Source organism: Aricia agestis, chromosome 11, assembly GCF_905147365.1.
Source record: "Aricia agestis chromosome 11, ilAriAges1.1, whole genome shotgun sequence".
Lineage (NCBI taxonomy): Eukaryota > Metazoa > Arthropoda > Insecta > Lepidoptera > Lycaenidae > Aricia > Aricia agestis.
This window is the reverse complement of record NC_056416.1, coordinates 7,374,560-7,394,995: the sequence shown is the minus strand read 5'-3', so window position 1 is coordinate 7,394,995 and position 20,436 is coordinate 7,374,560. Positions and strand designations below refer to the sequence as shown.

At 35.1% G+C, this 20,436-nt stretch overlaps 1 protein-coding gene across 2 annotated transcripts in view; it reads left to right on the top strand.

Annotated features, from left to right (window-relative positions):
* Window positions 1–20,076, top strand: part of LOC121731777 (G-protein coupled receptor dmsr-1-like) — an 82,783-nt gene extending 62,707 nt beyond the window's left edge. For both annotated transcript variants that reach the window (XM_042121398.1, XM_042121399.1), the window contains 3 exons: window positions 9,223–9,389; window positions 14,137–14,207; window positions 19,733–20,076. In XM_042121398.1, the coding sequence (XP_041977332.1) occupies window positions 9,223–9,389; window positions 14,137–14,154 (185 nt within the window). In that variant the 3' untranslated portion in view covers window positions 14,155–14,207; window positions 19,733–20,076. The remainder of the gene's footprint in view (window positions 1–9,222; window positions 9,390–14,136; window positions 14,208–19,732) is intronic.
* The last annotated feature ends 360 nt before the right edge of the window (window positions 20,077–20,436 follow it).

Below are 20,436 nucleotides of genomic sequence, written 5' to 3'. Positions count from 1 at the left end.
ATAACTCAACTACCCAAACTGTTATACGGATTATACGGGGTATAAAAGAGTATTTTTTTCTGCATGAAACAGCAGTTACTTTAAGTAGGTAAGTTGCCTACATAATAAAAAAAAATTATATCCAGGAGTTATCACGATTCTGAGTAGACAGACGAATATTTGTCCGGCTTTAGGGTTACGTACCCAAAGGCTAAAAACGGGATTTTATTACTATAAGACTTCCCTGTCCGTCCGTCTGTCCCCTGTAGCTAGCTACAGCGGTTCTAGACGGACAGACTTCTAAAATTTTCACACTTTTTCAGATAAAAAGTATCCTATATCCTTTTCCGGTACTCAAAGTATACCCATTCCCCATACCTTTCATCATAGTAATTGGTTCAGTGGTTTGGGTGTGAAGAGGTAACAGACAGACAGACACACTTAATTCGCATTTATAATATTAGTATGGATATAATTCGACTGCTCCTAGGTAGATTATTATCGTAAGCCACAGGAATGGCAAAATTCGTTTTATTGCGAAAATGCATAAAATTAAGTTAGATCTTTTAGGATCTTCAAGAAAAAATATTAAATTCGAACTACAATTGCCTTTTTCTAAACGTAAACTGTAGTATGTTTCAAACGCCTCCGACGTTATTTATCGTTAGTCCCTTAGCGATAGTCTACGCGGCGTAATACGGGATATATTATATTATAATCGAGACTCGAATTTACGTGACATCGTATGTATCACTTGCGACTATCTACGTCGGATGTATCCTAACGTAAATAGTTTACGTTAGTAACGTTAGTTTGTACCACTTACAATCGTTTGGCAATACTTGGCAAATATACATACAACAACAATAATTATTATTGTTGTTGTAGGTATATTTGCCAAGTCAATTATTCGAATATAAATTGAGTGGGCACCTTGTTACGTACTATTTCTGGATACCGATCAGAATATTACATTACAATATTGCATTATAATATTATTATTGAGTATGTTAATAAAATGAATTCATTGTACAATTCCGCGTATTTTCATCTCACAGGCAATCATCGAAGCGAATTACAAATAATTCATACCATTGTATATTACAAACTAACAGTAAAATTACCAGAATAAAATCATGTTATAAATGTGGAATATTATTATCTGGTTTTTCCGCGTACCATTATTATGCAAAAAACTACACTAACAATTAATTAATTATTTTTAAAACGGTTTAGCGAATGCTGCTACCAAGTAGGCCGGCAACGCACCTGCAGCTCTTCTGATGTTGCGAGTGTCCATGGGCGACGGTAGTTGCTTACCATCAGGTGACCTGTTTGCTCGTTTGCCCCCTTATTAAAAAAAAAAAAAGTTGGTAGACATTTTTCCTAAATGAGGTGTATAATCTAATAATATTCCTACTAGATGACGCCCGATAACTCTGTTGCACCACAATTATTTTATCGCGCAGGAACCGTACACTTTTCCGGGATAAAAAGTGACCTATGTCCTTTCCCAGGATTCAAAGACCAAAGTATCCCCATACCAAATTTAGGGAAAATCGGTTTAGTGGTTAATTGAGCGTGAAGAGGTAACAGAAACAGACAGACAGACACACTTTCGCATTTGTAATATTAATATTAGTAAAGTATGGATGGATATACCTACGGTCGAATTGAGAAATCTTCTCCTTTTTGTAAGTCGGTTAAGCGTTGATTAAAACTGAGCCACGCTGTTTACGAAAAATTTAAATTTTCTAATAATAATTATTAAATACTTACTCTTTTCATCGTAAATCACTAAGGTTCAATCTCGTTTGCCCATAAATCAAATTATTATCATATTAATATGTTTCATAAATTTTGTAGTGGCATAAATGAATTCTAATCCTACTAATATTATAAAGGCGAAAGTTTGTTTGGATGTATGGATGGGTGGATGTATGGATGTTTGTTACTCTTTCACGCAAAAACTACTGAACGGATTTTAATAAAACTTTACAATAATATAGCTTATACATCAGAATAACACATAGGCTACAATTTTAACCAACTTTCAAAATGGGGGAGGTGTTATGTTCGTTTTCTTATATTCAACGATTACTCCGCCGTTTGTAAACTGATTTTCAAAATTTTTCTTTCGGTACCTATATAGGGTATCATCCCAATTTGGTATTAAATTCATAAAAGTGGTGATCTGATGAAGGATCCACAGGTAATCGAGGGAACTCCTCAAAATTTATAGGGAAACATGTAGTGACTTCGGTTTCGTGAGAAGTATTCTAAGCATATGCTATCAACAAGTAAGATTTTGCACCGAGGTATACCTGGTGTACCGTGGTTCGGAAGATGCTGAGAGAACTCCAGATTCTTTATAGATACAAGTTTGGGAGTTTCGGCGTTGTTTTAAGAACGAAAAGCATATTATGCTACTATGCATATTACATTCATCGTCATCATCATCACTACCATATTACACTACGCGTCGTCGATTATGAGCCTATTATGTGTTATTGGTACTTTTCATAGTCTTTTAGATCGAGACTCGAGTTTGTCAAGCGATAATTTAAAAAATCTAATTAATAATTATAAACCTGAAGAGTATGTTTGCTTGAACGCGCTAACCTCAGGAACTATAGGTCCGATTTAAAAACTTATTTCAGTGTTAGATAACTTATTTATTGAGTAAGGCTATAGGCTATATTATATGTATCTTAGCGTGATAATTCACGCTAAGATTAATACGACCAAAGAAACTCAGGAAAATGTGGGGAAAACGGGGGAAATATTAGAAAGGGTTTATCTCACGAACTACTGGAGCAATTTTTATGGCAATATTTGGCACAGATATAGAGTAGACCACGTGAAGAGAGTAGGGACATAAGCTATTTTTTATAGGAAAATATACGGTTTCCGTAAAATACCTAATTTACGCGGGCGAAGCCGCGCGGGACATCTAGTTGTTTATAATAAAATGTTAAGCACGAAATTATAATACACTACTTCACCTAAACTGTTCGTTAATTTGTTTAAGAAAGAATCTCGTTTGAGAATTATGATGTTTGAAATGTCTAAAAAAATATTGTTAAGTACTTAATACTGAATAATATTTGTATACTTATACACAAATATTATTTAGCACTATAAACACATAATTATACAATATTATTCTAACTCTTTAGCGATTTTGATTCCATTTCAGTTTTTATTATTTGTATACAGTACCTATAGCATTTGTGCCTGTATAGTAATATAAATCCTGTGATATAGGTAAGCATCCTTTGTAAGTTAGATTAATGTTTTTCTACTATACAGGAGTTGATAAGGTACCTAATATCATTTTATTTTAAATGCTTTCTCCGTACACCGTGATAAAATTTTCTTTCGATTTTCTATTCAAACATCGCTGGTATAAATTCGTTATGATGCAGGCTGGTATTCAATCTTTGTACAACTTATAGAACGTTTTATAAAAATTGTTTTCATTACATAGCTTGATAATTACTTATCAGAATATTTTTGACATGTCAAAATGAAATAAGATATCCCCTGCGGTCATTGATCTTTTTAGCCTAGGAGCTATTGTATTGAGCATAAACTTATAATATACTGTCGTATAGACCACCTGACAACCCGAAAATGCGTGACGATTTTTGATCTGTCAATGTGTGCGTGTGCTAGTGATGTATATTTTACTATCGATAGTTTATTCCGTTCGAGTTATTTTACCTGAGTTTCTATAAGAAATAAATAATATGCAACTTTGACAGATTTTGTATTTCAAATCAGGTATCATAAATTTTAATTGGCAAAAAAGGTGACGATTGAAAAGTAGATACACATTTTCGTTTGGAATGATTTTTCAATCGTCATTCGTCGGGTATGTTATGACTTATGACATGAGGTTCTTATAGGGGTAAATAATATACACATAACACATTATAAAGTTACTTATTTATTACTCAGGTAAAATCTATCTGGTAAATCAGCCCTTACATTGCTGCATTGAAAGTAAACGTTAAAAGTAAACAACACACATAGTAAATTATATTTTATTCTTAAATTAAATACATATCAGTGCCTCCGCTGCCGGCGCCGGCTCCCAAAAATATCAGTAATGGGAACTACGGTAAGTATACTGCCGGCAGCCGAGATATAAAACAACGACTGCCGGCGCTGGCACTCAAAATGGGAGCCGGTGATAATGCGTAAAGCGCTAGGTTCCAGTGCCGATACACAAATTTGAAAAAGAAATTATAATTATAATCTCAATTTATATATTCGACTTTTAAAGGTGAAGGTTTGGTACCTATTTGTTCGGCTGTGGATATTTTAGTTTTTTGTGATGCATTTTCTTAGCTTAGCTTTACCTTAGCTATCTTTTTTCAGCTACCAAAAAGTAAGATTTTGCACCACAGCTACAGTTATAAATTCCGTGGTATACTTCCGAAGGAACAGAACTTCAGATTCCTTATTCATGTTAGAGAGTTTCAGCGTTGTTTAAAGAAGCAAAGATATTGTCTTTAAATGCTACTATGCAGATCACATTTATCAGCATCTTCATCATCACCACCATTAACCCATCCAAGATTCAAGCCCCATACGAGCACCGGTGATCGCGACAACAATAGAATACAATAGCATTTCCGAGAATCCCCGATCGAAGGATTTAAATAATTATGCATCCTTACAATTATTATGACCTTATTATTTGTACTTTTCATAGTCATTTAGCTCAAGTCTGATGTTTTTGATCATTATTCTGTTTGACAAGCGATGTTTGACGAATAGGCGCCGGCAGCCTATTTGGCAAACATCGCGTGACTTCGGCAAACTTCGGAGTTCGGAAAACGGCGCCGGCAACCATTTTGGCAACCGGCGCCGGAGGCGGAGGCACTCCCTAATACTTTTTATTACAATCATTTTTAACCGACTTTAAGGAGGAGGTTAGACGTTCGGCTGTGGATATAATATTTTTTATGTATGTTCAACGATTACTCCGCCGTTTGTGAACCGATTTGAAGGTAAAGACAATAGTAATATTATACTTAAATGAACTAAAAAGTATCAAATAATCCTTATTCTGTATTCAGTATTTCTGTTCTCAATATTCATAATTTTGAAGTCGGTACCAGTCCTATTAAGTATAATATAAGTTGCACTTATACCTATTTTGTCAGAGAACTATTATATTATTGAAAGCTGCATTCAATGAGTATTAGATTCAAGTGACTGATTTGTGAAACCTTGATTTTATACTAGGTATGTCAAAAGATAATTATTACTTAAAAATAATCGTTAAAATAAGACAATATGTCGTTTTTATGGTGATAAATGTAAAGGTAAATGATTTTTATTTTAGTTTTATGTTATTGTAAAATATCGATAAGCATATCGATAAATTTGATTCAAGCACTAGCGTATATGTAAAAAATTTTAATGAAAATTTTTTATTCAAAATTTGTGTAATATAAGAACAATAGTAACTTTAGTTACGCAAAAGATGAAAGTAAAAGGGAGGATTCACAATATTTTATTTGAAATAGAGAGCTAAAGACAGAATAGAGCAAAAATGAACACATCGTAGCAATTAGGACATGAAGATTAATTACGTGTGAAATGTATATTTTTCAGGATTATTCCTATGATTTACACTGCAATCACTCACAGCACAAGTTACTTTTGTTATACAGTGTGTAACAAAAATAAGTGATAATACTTTAGGGTGTATACGTGTTCCTTGTAGAGAGTTCACTGTGAAAGTAGCAGCGCTGAAAGACGAAAAATTTTTTTTATTTTTGTATGGGCAAAGGCCCGAGCGCCACGAGTTTCCCCATACAAAAGTGGAAAAAAATTTTGGTCTTTCAGCGCTGCTACTTTCACAGTGAACTCTCTACAAGGAACACGTACACACCCTAAAGTATTATCACTTATTTTTGTTACACCCTGTATATAATAGTATTTGTTGAAAATAACATACGATTTAAATAATAAATTGCAAATACCGAAAGGGCATAAAAACGATTGACGACTTTTGACGACATGTCAAATAAAAGTTGTTACAATTTTCATTAAACTGCCTCTCTCTTTTCATCTTGTTATAATTCCATAAAGGATTTTCTTCTCTCTCGCACTCTTTGTTGGTCTATGCAGGTATTGAGCTAGCAATTTGACTAGCAACATTGACATAAGAAACTATAACTAGCAATGATCGCTACGGACAATTATTTTTGGCAATACTATAATAGTTTATTTTAAACATAATATGTTTTTTTTTTTTTTTTATGAAATAAGGGGGCAAGCGAGCAAACGGGTCACCTGATGGAAAGCAACTTCCGTCGCCCATGGACACTCGCAGCATCAGAAGAGCTGCAGGTGCGTTGCCGGCCTTCTAAGGGGTAATAGGGGAGGGTAGGGAAGGGAATAGGGGAGGGTACGGAAGGGAATAGGGGAGGGTACGGAAGGAAATAGGGGAGGGTAGGGAAAGGAAAAGGGTAGGAGATTGGGCCTCCGGTAAACTCACTTACTCGGCGAAACACAGCGGAAGCGCTGTTTCACGCCGGTTTTCTGTGAGGACGTGGTATTTCTCCGGTCGAGCCGGCCCATTCGTGCCGAAGCATGGCTCTCCCACGTCATGTTTTACTAGATGACCCATTAACTTGATACAAACCTCAAAGGATTAACCTTCCCGGACTTCCTCGAATATCTCAAGACTAAAATTAGCAAAATTGGTTCAGCCAATTTAACGTTTCAGCATTTAAGATTCATTTCTTTATTTATTCGCTTTTCGTTGAATTAAAAAAAGACCATGCCAAAAAATGAATACATGATATTTTTCAAACGCGTGCACTTAACTTTTAAGATTAATTTTTATGCAAAAATATATTATTATATTCAACAATTATTGTATATTCACTGAGGCTTTGGAGGACAATTGGGACATAATTGTAATTCCTGCCGCCGCCGTCTGTTGCCTAAAACAGTTTCAAACAAATAGTTTTCTTCGAAAATGCCTAATGAAATATTTTCTCCGCTACTTTATATATTCAGACTTATTTTTCCGAGCACGAGCGAGAAGTTCTGGGGAAAGTTCAATTAGTACTACTGAGGTTTTAATCAATCTTATTAATTCTCAGGAACTGAACCGAACCGAACGATCTTTTTAATTTCAACGTGTCACAAAAGGTTTACCTTGGAACTTTCTGTGGGATTTTTATATTATTTTAAAGATTTAGTGGAAATTAAACTTGTGGGAAAAGCAGTTTGATTGATTAAGTAATGGTTTAGAAACGACAGAAACTTTTGTAATAATTCTGGCCGACTTAAACTCCATCTAAGTTTTTCTTGGAGTTTTAGTAGTTCGAATCAATCACTCAAAAATGTCCGTTTTATTGGAGACAAAACTACACACACTGGCAAAATTAGCGGAACATAGGTAAAAAGGGCCAAAACTTGAACTCAAGTGGGTCGGGCTGTCTGAAAGCCTTTTTTATAGCTTCTAAGCTCTTTCAAGAAACAAAATATTGAACAAAACTGGCAAGTTGACAGGTTTTTATAGCAATTATGCCCTAATAAGTGTTTTTCGATTATTGACGTTGTAATTGTTCCTGATAAGAATGGCGTTTTAGCGGGGTGCAAGGTATGCTCAGCTCATTTAATTGTTTGGTTTTTGGAAGAACACATTGCTTAGATACAAAATTAGTGATTTTCCAGCATCTGCGACAGCTAGAGCTGTAACCACGATAGAGAAAGGTCACATCTACCGTTCGGTCAGTCAGGCCTTAGGTGTGTCGGCTTCCGTGGTTCATTGTAACTTTCAACGCTTCAGAGAGACTGGATCTTACGTTCGGAGACGAGAATAAGGCAGATATCGGGTGACAATGGTTCAGGATGACCATTTTGTAAGGAAACAAAACTTAAGAAATCGACCTCAAACTGCTATGCAGATACGAAACCTGTCGGAACAGGTCCAAGATGAACGTGTAAGTGATTGTACAGTAAGAAGAATATTCAAAGAAGTTAAATTAAACTCAAAAGTGCCAGCAAGGGCACCAAAACTTGAGGCAGGACACCGAAGAGCCAGGCTAAGATTTGCGCGTGAACATCAGAATTAGACAAGTGAGTGAAATTTTGTGCTGTACAGAGATGGGAGCAAATTCTGTGTACATTGTATTGACAGGCGATAAAGAATGTGGATAAATCATAAGGAAAGCTACAGGCCATCAAACTTACCGGAAACAGTTGCCTATGATGCAGGCTTCGTAATGGTTTGGAGTTGCATATGATTTGGAGCCCGCATGGAGCTGATGATTATAGATGATGGTACTTTGACAGTACAGGGCTATAGTTCCCACATCCTGGAACGGCATGGTGTGCCTTTTACACAGTTTTAGGTAGTAATTTCAATTTTATGTGCGTCCATAGAGTAAGAAAATCGGGCATTATTACCTAAACGATGCTGGCGTAGCCCAGGTGGAGAGGCCAGTGTGGTCTACGGATGTGGATCCGATTGAAGACGTGTGGCACATCAATGGGTGAATGGTACGAGTTAAAACTCCAGCTCCAAAATGTGTCCAGGAGCTCGAGTTGGCGCTAGTGGAGGAGTAGGAGAATATCCCACAGGAAATGATTGACAATTAAAATGCAAGCATGGAATGGCGTATCCAGGCCCTCTGGAGATCCATAAAAGGCATTACACGCTTTAATCATGGCATTTCTTTAATAAAAATGGAGAATTTATCTTAAAAACTTACTAGTGAAATTTCAAAGATTTTCTTAATTTTTTGATTTTTGCTGATTTTTTCTATTTTTCACGTTTTTATGCCCTAAATTTATATAAAATTTATTTTTTAATAATCAATTAGTAAATAAATAAATAAATATATAAAAATCAGTGAACAATTTAAATTTTGTTATGTTCCTCTAATTTTGCCGGTGTGTTTATTAAATACGGTATAACGGTTATGTTACTACATAAGCCTAATGGCTTATATTATGTATAATGTATATATATAAGTATGATTACTAGTTGACGCCCGCAACTCCGTTGCGCCAAAACTCGTTTATCGCGAGGGAAATCTATTTTTTTTTTTCGGGATAAAAAAATGATGTCCTTTCCCGGGACGCAAAGTATATCCATACCAAGTTTCATCAAAATCGGTTCAACGGTTTGGGCGTGAAGAAGTAACAGACAGATACACTTTCGCATTTATATGAATATTAAATATGAGTAAGGATTTATCACAGGTGACCTGATGGACGTGCTGGCGCTGTTCACGTCGTCGGTGAACTTCGTGCTGTACTGCAGCATGAGCCGGCAGTTCCGCTGCACCTTCGCCCGCCTCGCGCGCCGCCTCATGTACCCGGCCGAGGAGCCCGTCAAGCTCGCCACCAAGCTCGAGCCCACCACACAGGTACGTTCGCTGAGGGTTTTTGATATTCCGTTTGCCACCAGGTGCCACTAATTACCCAGGGTATATCGTGTCAACCCACTGTCATATGTCACAATATAGCTGTCATGTGTCACGATATTGCTGTCATAATATGTCTAATGTCTATTTGACACGAAAGACAAATGACGGACAGCAGCCCCCGAGACGAGGACGACGGAGGGGGTGTTGACGTTAAGACTGTTTCGTAATAACGCGATAACGCTGCGATGGCCCAGCGCCCGTGTGGAATGTGGATTAGCTCTAATGTTACATAGAGGCACCTGGTGGCTAATAGAATAATTATCAAACACCCTCATTACTAGTCTGGTTTTAATGGCTAGTGCAATTCAACGTCTCGGCAGCCTCAGATCAAAAAAAAACTTGAAAAGAAACAGGATATTTTTTTCGGGAAAATGTGCAGTTCCCATGAAATTCTTTATTTATGCGGGCAGAGCTGCACAGAAACCTTGGTATGCCCATTGCATCAACGGTTGATGAAACAGTATACCTGGCATTAATATGCAGTTTGCTCCTACTCAGTTTTCTGTTTATTTTGTTTCTGCATTTCTGGTTATTTAAATGTTTGTGCAATCAAATTCAACAAATAGATCAACACTTCAAAGGGTCAAGCCACAACACTGCGTTGCAGCGTCGTATCGCAAAAACAACATCGCACAGAAATGTAATGCGTTGTCACAACGCAAAAATGTCATCGGAAATCTCGCTGTCTGCGCCCACGATGCGTTCTGCCGTCTGCGACATCGTAGATTTATACGACGCGACGCCGCAACGCACTGTTGTGGCCTTGCCTAAAGACTTGGAAGCATTGGTACTATAACACGTTTTTATTTAAAATTCTTTTTTTAAAATGAGATAATATAAATATTATTCAAAAATTTTGCTAAAGCTTCCCGTAAATAGACTTACAAAATGATGTCCTGACATAATTTAATATTATAAGGCCACCTCATTTTGGCTATTCTTGTCACTTACTCAATTTCCTTATATAATTCTTTACGCCTCTTAAGGAGGTAGGTATTGGAATTCACGGAACACAGAAAGTTGGAGCGAACACCACATTAAATTCTGAGTTTACCATAAAATGTTGGCTTGTTAAACTTTTTTACTTAAAAAATTATTGAATAATTTTCTTAACACAAACACGCAGATAGAATGTTTTATTTGTGCACAAATATGTATTAAATCTTTCTCATAATTCGGCCTGCTTCGGCCCCAAAAATAAATCAGCCAGCAACATGATACATGCTTCTACGCTGCAGAGATAATAACATACTTTTTCTCTACACGATTCAAGCCTTTGATAAGATTGTGATCGAGCTTAGAAGAACCTTTATAAGGGTGTGCAAAAACCCTTTGTAACTAAAGAAATAATATATTCTTTGGTATTTATTGGTATGATATTTTTATTAAAGCAGCATTTTTGTTTGGACGGAATGTTTTTCATACGTAACTTGGCGATTTTAATAATGTCAACCACTCGCATGGCATAAAATACGATATCAATACCCGCCAGATACACAAAACTATGTGATTAATGATTTTTAATAAAGCGATCCAGGGAAAACTGACATGCAATAAAAAGTAGAAACCAATACTGCCGCGCAATTCATAAACGCAGTAAGTACCACTTACTGCGTTTATGGTTGTTTTAGATATTCGAGATGCTGACGTTAAGCTCTATAAGAATCAAAAACCCATTTTTTCCTATCGTTATTACAAACGCCAAACCATATTAACATAAATGCAGTAAAGAGCAGATTTAAGATTTATGTACTTAGTATAACCGCAGTAGGAGTACTCAAAAACTTAATGTTACGTGAAAACCCATGCTTACTGAATAAGCATCTTAACAAATATGCAGTATGTGCCAATTACGTCATTCTTGTCATATTACTAAAATTATTAATTTAGTCTTGCACATAGTATACATGCAGTAAGGTCACTTAAACACTAAAAAAATTGTTTTCATGGTCAAAACAGATGACAAGTACTTAACATTAATGCAGTACTTTACAATTATACTGCATACATATTAAGGTTCACCGAAGTGCAACATGTTACAAACGCACTTAATGACAATTACGGCATTTATAGTATGTGTGCGCATTGGTTTTCCTTAAATACGTTTTATCTTTTAATGACGTGAACTCAAAAATAACGGACTTAAGTCTATCTTAAATCTAGTTGCTGTAAAAATATAATAAAAAGCATTTACAAAAGTAAGTTATCAATGTGAGATCAATAAATCAAATACCGTACTTATACCTAAATATGTACTAAGTTAAAAAAAATCAATTTTCAAAAAGTGCTTACAACAATTTTTTAAACATTGAAAATAAATATTATAGTCTGTAAATATTAAATTTAAAATGTATGAATTTTAGAACTCTAACGCAGAAACTGTAACCGGCAAATTATACCAAAACCGTCTTCCATTTTCGGGCATTAGAGGAACTATCTTTTGGATAAGTAATTGCATTTTAGAGTGGCCTCTGGAATATATCCTTTAGATATATTTTTAACCTTCAAAAAATCAACATGTTGTTGATCAAACTCAATTAAAAATAATTAAAATCGTAGACTTTCTTCATGCGTAGCAATGACAATTCCACTTGGTGGTGGAAACTATCAGCAGACAGAATGTGTGCCCGGGCTTTGCATCTCAAATATTTACAAACTTTATTGTTTATTTTCAATGTTTCAAAAATGTTTTTTTTTAATTTTATTTTTTTAAGTAAGTAATGTATTTATCTAGGTGTATTAATTGATTTATTGATGTCACATTGATAACTTATATATTTGTTTATTAGACCTATCCAGAATCGGATGGCAAATTTTGATGGCAGAATCTAAAAAAAATATCCTTGATCATTGGATAAATTTAAAGGGTTTCGTACCCAAAGGGTAAAAAACGGGACCCTATTACTAAGACTTCGTTGGCTGGCCGTCTGTCTGTCTCCAGGCTGTATCTCAAGAACCGCTATAGCTAGGCTTCTGAAATTTTCACAGATTGTGTATATCTGTTGCCACTATAACAACTAAATATAATGAAAACAAAATAAAATTAATATCTAAGGGTAATTAATATCCTTCGCTCTATATCAAAAGTGGCAAAAGGTCGGGACTTGAATTTTTTTATACATTCTTTTGTTATATAATTGTGAACTGAAAAAAAAGTGTACTTTAATATTTAATAATAATATTAAAATAAAATAAAAATTCAAGAGGGCTCCCATTTTTAGCCTATTTTTGCTCTGTATCGTATTCGTGCGCGAGTATGGCTCGCACTTGGCCGATTTTTTTATATTTGCATGTTTCACACACAGAATCAACTGTTATAAGGAAAAAAATTGATAAAAATGTTTTATTACAATTATTTGTCTTAGCAATAGCTAGAGACAATTTCTTTTCTCACTTTTTGCCATCAGATCCTTGTAGACCTATAAATGCTTCTTAGTTTTTATTATATTTTTACAGTCACTAGAGTGCAAAGACCTGTGTTAAAAATAGTATGACTTAATTAAATTAGATTTAAGATAGTAAGTCCGTTATTTTTTTAAATAGTTGTAGTAGCTAAAGCTGTGATTATTTTAGAAAAACTGTTGAGTCTGTGATTTATTAAATTAAGAAATTCCAGTAATTATTTGTTTTCCTTGTGTCCTTTAAATTATTTGTGCTCATTGCTTGGTAAACTACTCATTGGTAAAGTTCAACGTGAAAACGGCATTGACATAAGATAAACGCAGTATAATTGTAATACTACTGTGCAGTAAATAGTATTGATGAGTTATTTCAGTTCATGTTCCCACTCATAAATGCAGTAACCTGTTAAAATACGGCGTATATATTATGGTGTAGGACTTTTCATTACATTGAATCATCTCATATATATGCCGTAAGTACAGGAAACTACACATAAATGCAGTAAGAAACACTTTTACTGCATTTATGAGTAGTTGAGTAGCGAGTGAAAACTAAGCGAAACCATAACTGAAACGGTTTTTTTGATATTTTACACACAAAACATAACATTTGACGGGTTAAGCAAAAAGCAAAAAACTAATATCCACTTCATCTCCTAAATTCGCACTTTGAACTCATATACATATTTTTACTAATGGTTGAGTAACAAAGTGCAGGCAACCAAAAATAAAATTTCAACTTTGACCGCGTTTTTCTCGAAACCTATAACATGTTCTTTACCGCGTTTACAAATTGCGCGGCAGAATAGTAATAAAATAGGGAACAAGAAATTGTTTACCGCAAACGCAATATAATATCTTATATTTTTCGAAAAAATAAAACACTCGATATTTGTGATTGGTTGTCGTAAATTGTGGTCTGTAACCCCTAGCCAAGCCAAGATGTTTTCTTTATCGTTTCTTTATGAAATCAACATAATATAAGCGTTCGATCAAATAAAGTCGACATAATTCTCATGTTACATCTTGGCTAGGGGCTCTGCAAAAGCACTTAATATATTTTTGGAAAGATGAACCATCTATAATCAGGAACCGTCAAACTGATAAGTTACAGTAAAAATATACAACTTAATAAACATAATAATATAACTTTCTGAGAGCCCATTTACAACGTAAGCGTCGCACAAAACGAGCGTAATTGAAAACTCGATGAAGTTAATTATCACCGATTCAAACAAATTGATTGAATTTTCTCGATTTGATGAAGGCATTTACCATTGTTGCAGGTGACCGGCCCCCTATAGCGGCAGGTTCCCGCCCTGGCCCGGGTGGGGGAGGAGAGCATTATATAAATTAGGTGAGGCATTTCGTGATAAATGTGGGTAAACTGGCATTTTGCTGATTTAGAGCAGGTGCCGTAGGTAAAACAGTTTAGTTGGATTAAGGTACAACACGTGCGGCGGCAGTAAATGAGTGAGGTTATGTTACATATTTGGGAACTACAGTTTAAATTTTAATAGTGTAATTTACGTTCTATTGGACTGTTTGATTCTTATTGCAATTAATATCTCTTATTTTATTTAAAAAATAAAGCAATTCATAATAAGCTATAACGTGGATCTTATTAAACACAAGTTATACAATAACAAGTGTATGTGCTGACTGCTGAGCCTCACCCACTTCACTCCCACCGGAATTGTAACAAGCATGCGATACAATCATTTCGCTACGCTTTCAACCCGAATATTTTAATTGAAAATTCCTTTTTATCTTTACATGGAATCCATTCTAATATTGTAAATGCAAACGTATGCATGTAAGTAGGCCTTTAGGCTTTCATCGCTGAATTGATTTTAGTGAAATTTTTGTATGGCAGATACTTAAATCTTTCGCCATGATAGTAAAGTTTTTAGAACGGCTCCTGTGAGATACAACGAATTTTAGAGAATAGTTGCGCTTGAGTAAATACAATATAATATATTAAGCTACCTTTGTGAGTACTTATAGTTGTATGGGTATATTATGGGTATAATAAAATAGGGATGATGACAAGGTCAAAGATTAGCGAATTTTGTTAATAAAATAAAGAAATCACGGTAAAAAATAAGTGTTCCCAAAATTTCAGCTTGATAGCATTTGTATTTTTTTTGTTATGCGCCTTCAAAGTTGGATATTCAAGTCGAATTTTTTTTCAATTAAATTTCTTAATATTTGTATACAATTCGATAACTTATGCAATTAAAAGCAACTTTTGTTATGAAACCACTTTCATAAACGCAATATTTAATATACCTGTCGAACAAAGTTGTCTCCCGATGCGTACAAACTACGAAAGACTGACGTCATACTTTCGTAGCACTTTGTATGGAGCGTTTCGGGCAGGTCTTTTTTATGAGATATTTGAATTGTCATATCTTGGTGAATTTTTAAGCTATCAGAGTCATTCTTTCAACGACGTTTCTATTTTTTAAGTGTCTTTCAATTAGCGATAAGAAAAAAAAATAGTCATCATGCCTATTGCACAGGGCTGATGATTATGACAACATAATACTTTGTCACGGCCGACTTTATAAGTGGCCACTCGAGCGAAGCAAAGAGGGTAGGGACAGCTTATATTTTCCAAGACCCACCCTTTTTAATTTCAAAAGTTCTTGTATTTTTTCATTATAATATTAAAGAATTTTACAGTATTGGACAGGCGTCTTGTTTATTATTTAAAGTTTATTAATTAGGAAGAAGGCGTATGGCTTCAAATGACTGTAAATAGTAGTAGGCGAGTAGAAGTAGTCGGCGTAAGGTGATATCCGATTACTATAGTTCCGGCTTTGACTACGAAACGCTGCAACGCACTTCAGTCAGACTGATTACTACGAAACGCTGCAACGCACTTCAGTCAGACTGATTACTACGAAACGCTGCAACGCACTTCAGTCAGACTGATTACTACGAAACGCTGCAACGCACTTCAGTCAGACTGATTACTACGAAACGCTGCAACGCACTTCAGTCAGACTGATTACTACGAAACGCTGCAACGCACTTCAGTCAGACTGATTACTACGAAACGCTGCAACGCACTTCAGTCAGACTGATTACTACGAAACGCTGCAACGCACTTCAGTCAGACTGATTACTACGAAACGCTGCAACGCACTTCAGTCAGACTGATTACTACGAAACGCTGCAACGCACTTCAGTCAGACTGATTACTACGAAACGCTGCAACGCACTTCAGTCAGACTGATTACTACGAAACGCTGCAACGCACTTCAGTCAGACTGATTACTACGAAACGCTGCAACGCACTTCAGTCAGACTGATTACTACGAAACGCTGCAACGCACTTCAGTCAGACTGATTACTACGAAACGCTGCAACGCACTTCAGTCAGACTGATTACTACGAAACGCTGCAACGCACTTCAGTCAGACTGATTACTTCTGACCGACTATTAAGTAATAATAATACTCCCCACACCGGTTTCGGCCGGTTTCATGATACCAGACCAGGTACGCAGGAGTAATTTTATAGTGCCCAAGTGTGTGCGCAGAAGAGAGCACTCTCTATTCCTTTACTCTCATAAACCAGTGGGACGGAAGACCGACACGACTGGCGAGAGATCAGGCGCAGGACCGACTTTTTACATGCCCATCTGACGCATGGATCATCTTACTTGTCAGACAATCAGGTGATCAGCCTGCATTGTCCTAACCAAACTTGGAAATAACATGTTTCCAACGCGGGATTCGAACCCACGATCTCCGGAGTCAAGAGCAACGCTCTAACCGCTAGACCACGGAGGCGTTATTAAGTAAAATAATATATTGATAGTATTTTCTTGGAAATACATTACGGTCCAAGAGTCAGCGACATTTTCCAAACGACAAACTTTCTTCATTTTTAACCCCCGACAAAAAAGAGGGGTGTTATAAGTTTGACGTGGCGACATAGGTTTCCATATAAACGGCGCTACATAACACCACCACCTTATTTTCCTGTTCTGAGTTTCGGATAGTGTGCGGGGGGCGAAATTCAACTGTTTCTGATTAGAATTCGGACAATGTGCGGCCGGGCTAAAAAACATATTTAACAGAAAGAAGCAAAACATTAGAGAACGAGAACTCTCCCGTTTGAGATACTAAGCCCCAGTATAAAAGGAGCTTTGATTAAATCAGTCAAATAAAACATAAAAACTCCGAGTGGTTGTTTAATCCCGTTTAATAGTGCCTAGAGAAATATAACAGTCATGAAAAGAACATAAAAAACAGAATGAAAATAAAGGTTAAATATCTTTTTACTTCGCATCTAAAAGAGTCAATATTAGTTTGTAGGATACTTCATTCCCTATCTATTGAAACTAATTGTTCTTATAATATTTTTATTGGGATCAATTGTTGCTTGGTTTGATCAGTTTTTTTACGCCTGTTTCTCAAATTTGCTTTTTCTATAGACAGCTAAATAATATATCGGAAATTTGGAGTATGCGAACAAAAATGCACAGTTTTTTTAATCTAAACGTATTTGTAAATAATTTTCGATCTCGTGGATGCCGTGAGTGAACCCTTTTCTATTTATATTTAAATTTTTACGTGACTGAAGCGCCGAGCATAGCTACTCAGTATAAATTACGAAATCTAGTCTCAGAGTTGAATGTAGTCTCTTAGCCTCCGTCGACTTGTTTGACGAACTTTTTTAATTAAACAGCGATTTTATCTACTACGAATGGTGAGACAAACCAGCACTTCATTTTCACCCACATTTTAAATTAAATTAAAGGTTTAATTAAATAGAGCAAAGTCTATCTGATACACTCTGACATTGGCAATCCACGAAACTGCCACTAAAGAAGAAGAAGAAGAAGAACTTAGTTCTAGATCTAAAAGTATTGTTGGTCATAACTTAAAAAAATACTTTTTAGGGTTCCGTACCCAAAGGGTAAAAACGCGACCTTATTACTAAGACTTCGTTGTCTGTCTGTCTGTCTTTCTGTCCGTCTCTCTGTCTCCAGGCTGTAACTCAAGAACGGTAATAGCTAGAGAGTTGAAATTTTCACAGGTTATGTATATCTGTTGCTGCTATAACAGCAAACACTAAAATCAAAATAAAATTAATATCTAACGGGGGCTCCCTTTTTTGCTCTATATCAATAATGGCAATAGGTAGGTACTTGAATTTTTCTCAAAGTCCTTAGTTGTATGTGTACTTTAATATTTAATAATAATATAATAATAAAAAATTAAGGGGGGCTCCCATACAAAAAACGCAATTTTTGGCCTTATTTTGCTCTATAATGTTACGGAACCCTTCGTGCGCGAGTGCGACTCGCACTTGGCCGATTTTTAACAATCCGCACACTTGGAGCCACTTAAAACTCCGTGATAATTTCATATATTTTTATAAGTGGAATAAAGTCGTAGCCGTAAAAATAAAATTTAATGGTCGCCCAACATAATCGGAGAATTTATGTTATTTGGGAAAAATAAGGAATGCTTAAATTTTCCAGCGAATTGTTCGCCTGTAATTGACGTTTCATTAATTATTATTTTTGAATATTATAATGTTAATCTTATCTTCAGTAAAAGTAAACGATTTTAACTTGTAACTTTATTTTAATGGAGGAACCCCAGAATATTTTGATATCCGATTAATTTTGCATTAATTTAATATATATAATATATTAAATATATTATTTAATTTTTAATATATTATAATATATATACAAGAATTGCTCGTTTAAAGATATAAGATATTTCCACCCGTATCCGCCCACCATTCCACTGTACTTTTAATCACTTAATCGTGCACTCGAAGTGATAAAGTCGAGTGACAGATTACAATATCGAGGGGGGTTCGTCATCGTCCAATCATTTTCCAGATACAGCCCTCGGATAAGGGCTCCTACAGATAAACACGATACGATACGACGTCGCGTCGTGGAAATCTACGACACGACGTCGTAACTCGTAACGCTGTTAATAAGAAAATTAAGAAAGAAAATACAGATACTCAGAAGATACTGGATCCACCCATTTCTTTCAACCACGAATAACGGGAGTTGCTTTATAAAGAAGTACAATGCCTTAAAAATAGACCACAACAACTTTTTCGTTACACGTTACGACGTCGTGTCGTAGATTTCCACGACGCGACGTCATATCGTGATTATGTGTGGGAGCCCTAAAGCAGATCTAGATTAATGGTGAATTGTTACCGGTGAATGTTGCCAGCCTTTGAAAAATGATCGCCCTTAGGGGCGCAGAAAAAGCGAGTTACCGTTTAATATCGTGCCTCCGTCTCGAGGTTACAGACTGAAAAAATATAATATTCATGTAGCTATTTAAATAGTTTTCTTTATGAAATGTTTGTGATGTGCTTTTATACGATTGTACTTTTATACGATAATGGGCAATTTGGTTTTTAAGGCTTCTTTTTTGTCTTACGGAGTAATAAGAATTTAGAGGTATAAAAAAAATATATACTAGTCCTAGTCGCGAAAACTTTTAATTGGCCTTTGTATGATTACTTTTGAATCGTACCTTTGTACTAGCTGTAAGTTTTCCTTTAAAATAAAATAAAAAATAAAATATATTATTAATAGTTTCTATTATAGGTAACGTTTTATAATTTTTGTTAGTTTTTATGACAAGAACCTACTGCTTATAGGCTCTGGTCTTACACCCACTCTACTGGGTGGTATTTGGTTTCTAATAAAAACGATTCTAATGATGTCGTGGGCCGCTGCTGCTTGGCAACATAATTATTTTGTAATTCCACTCACCATGGAAAATGTTACGCTTCCAATATTATGATATTGTAATAAATATAAAAGATTTTTCCTGGAAAAATGTGTTACAAGCGTATAATATTGTTCTCTTTTTACAGATTCCCTCGTCTGTTATCAGGAGCGAAGACATCAAATTTCTTTTTTATAGTAAGGATGCATGTATTGTAATAATAGTATAAATTATATACAACTGTACGTCTAGATGTATGTTAAATTATTATAATGTAAATATTGTAAAGCAGTAGTTTCGGCGTCTTTTGAGCCGAGACGCCGAAACTCGAAGGTTAGAGGGTAATTAGAAAAGACTTTTAATGTTAATCCTATACATATTTTACTTTTAGGGTCCAAAGAGTGAGTCAAAGAAATGTAAATATAACCTGTAAATATTGTTCGTCGGTACCTGTAAAAAATTTTAATTCAATATAATTTGCATAAAAATTGTTATAACTATTTTTTTTGTATTGTGTCTCTTCGAAATAGCAAATAAAAATTTTAATCATTATTGTGTTTTTTCATTTGTTTAAACGTTAACTAAACTAAATTAAAACTGATGGAATGTATGAAAATACCTAAATATCACCATGAAGATACTATTGGCTACCAAGTATCAAATGCAAATCCAGCATGTCATGTTATGTTGTTTTATTCAAAAAGGTTCCTATAATATCATAATCTATAATATACACGAAATAAATATAATCAGCTACGATAAATAAAAAGTTTAAACAAGTTCAATGAGCTGACCATCGCCCAGGAAGAGGTCTTCTTTTTTTAATTACGGGGCAAACGAGCAAACGGGTCA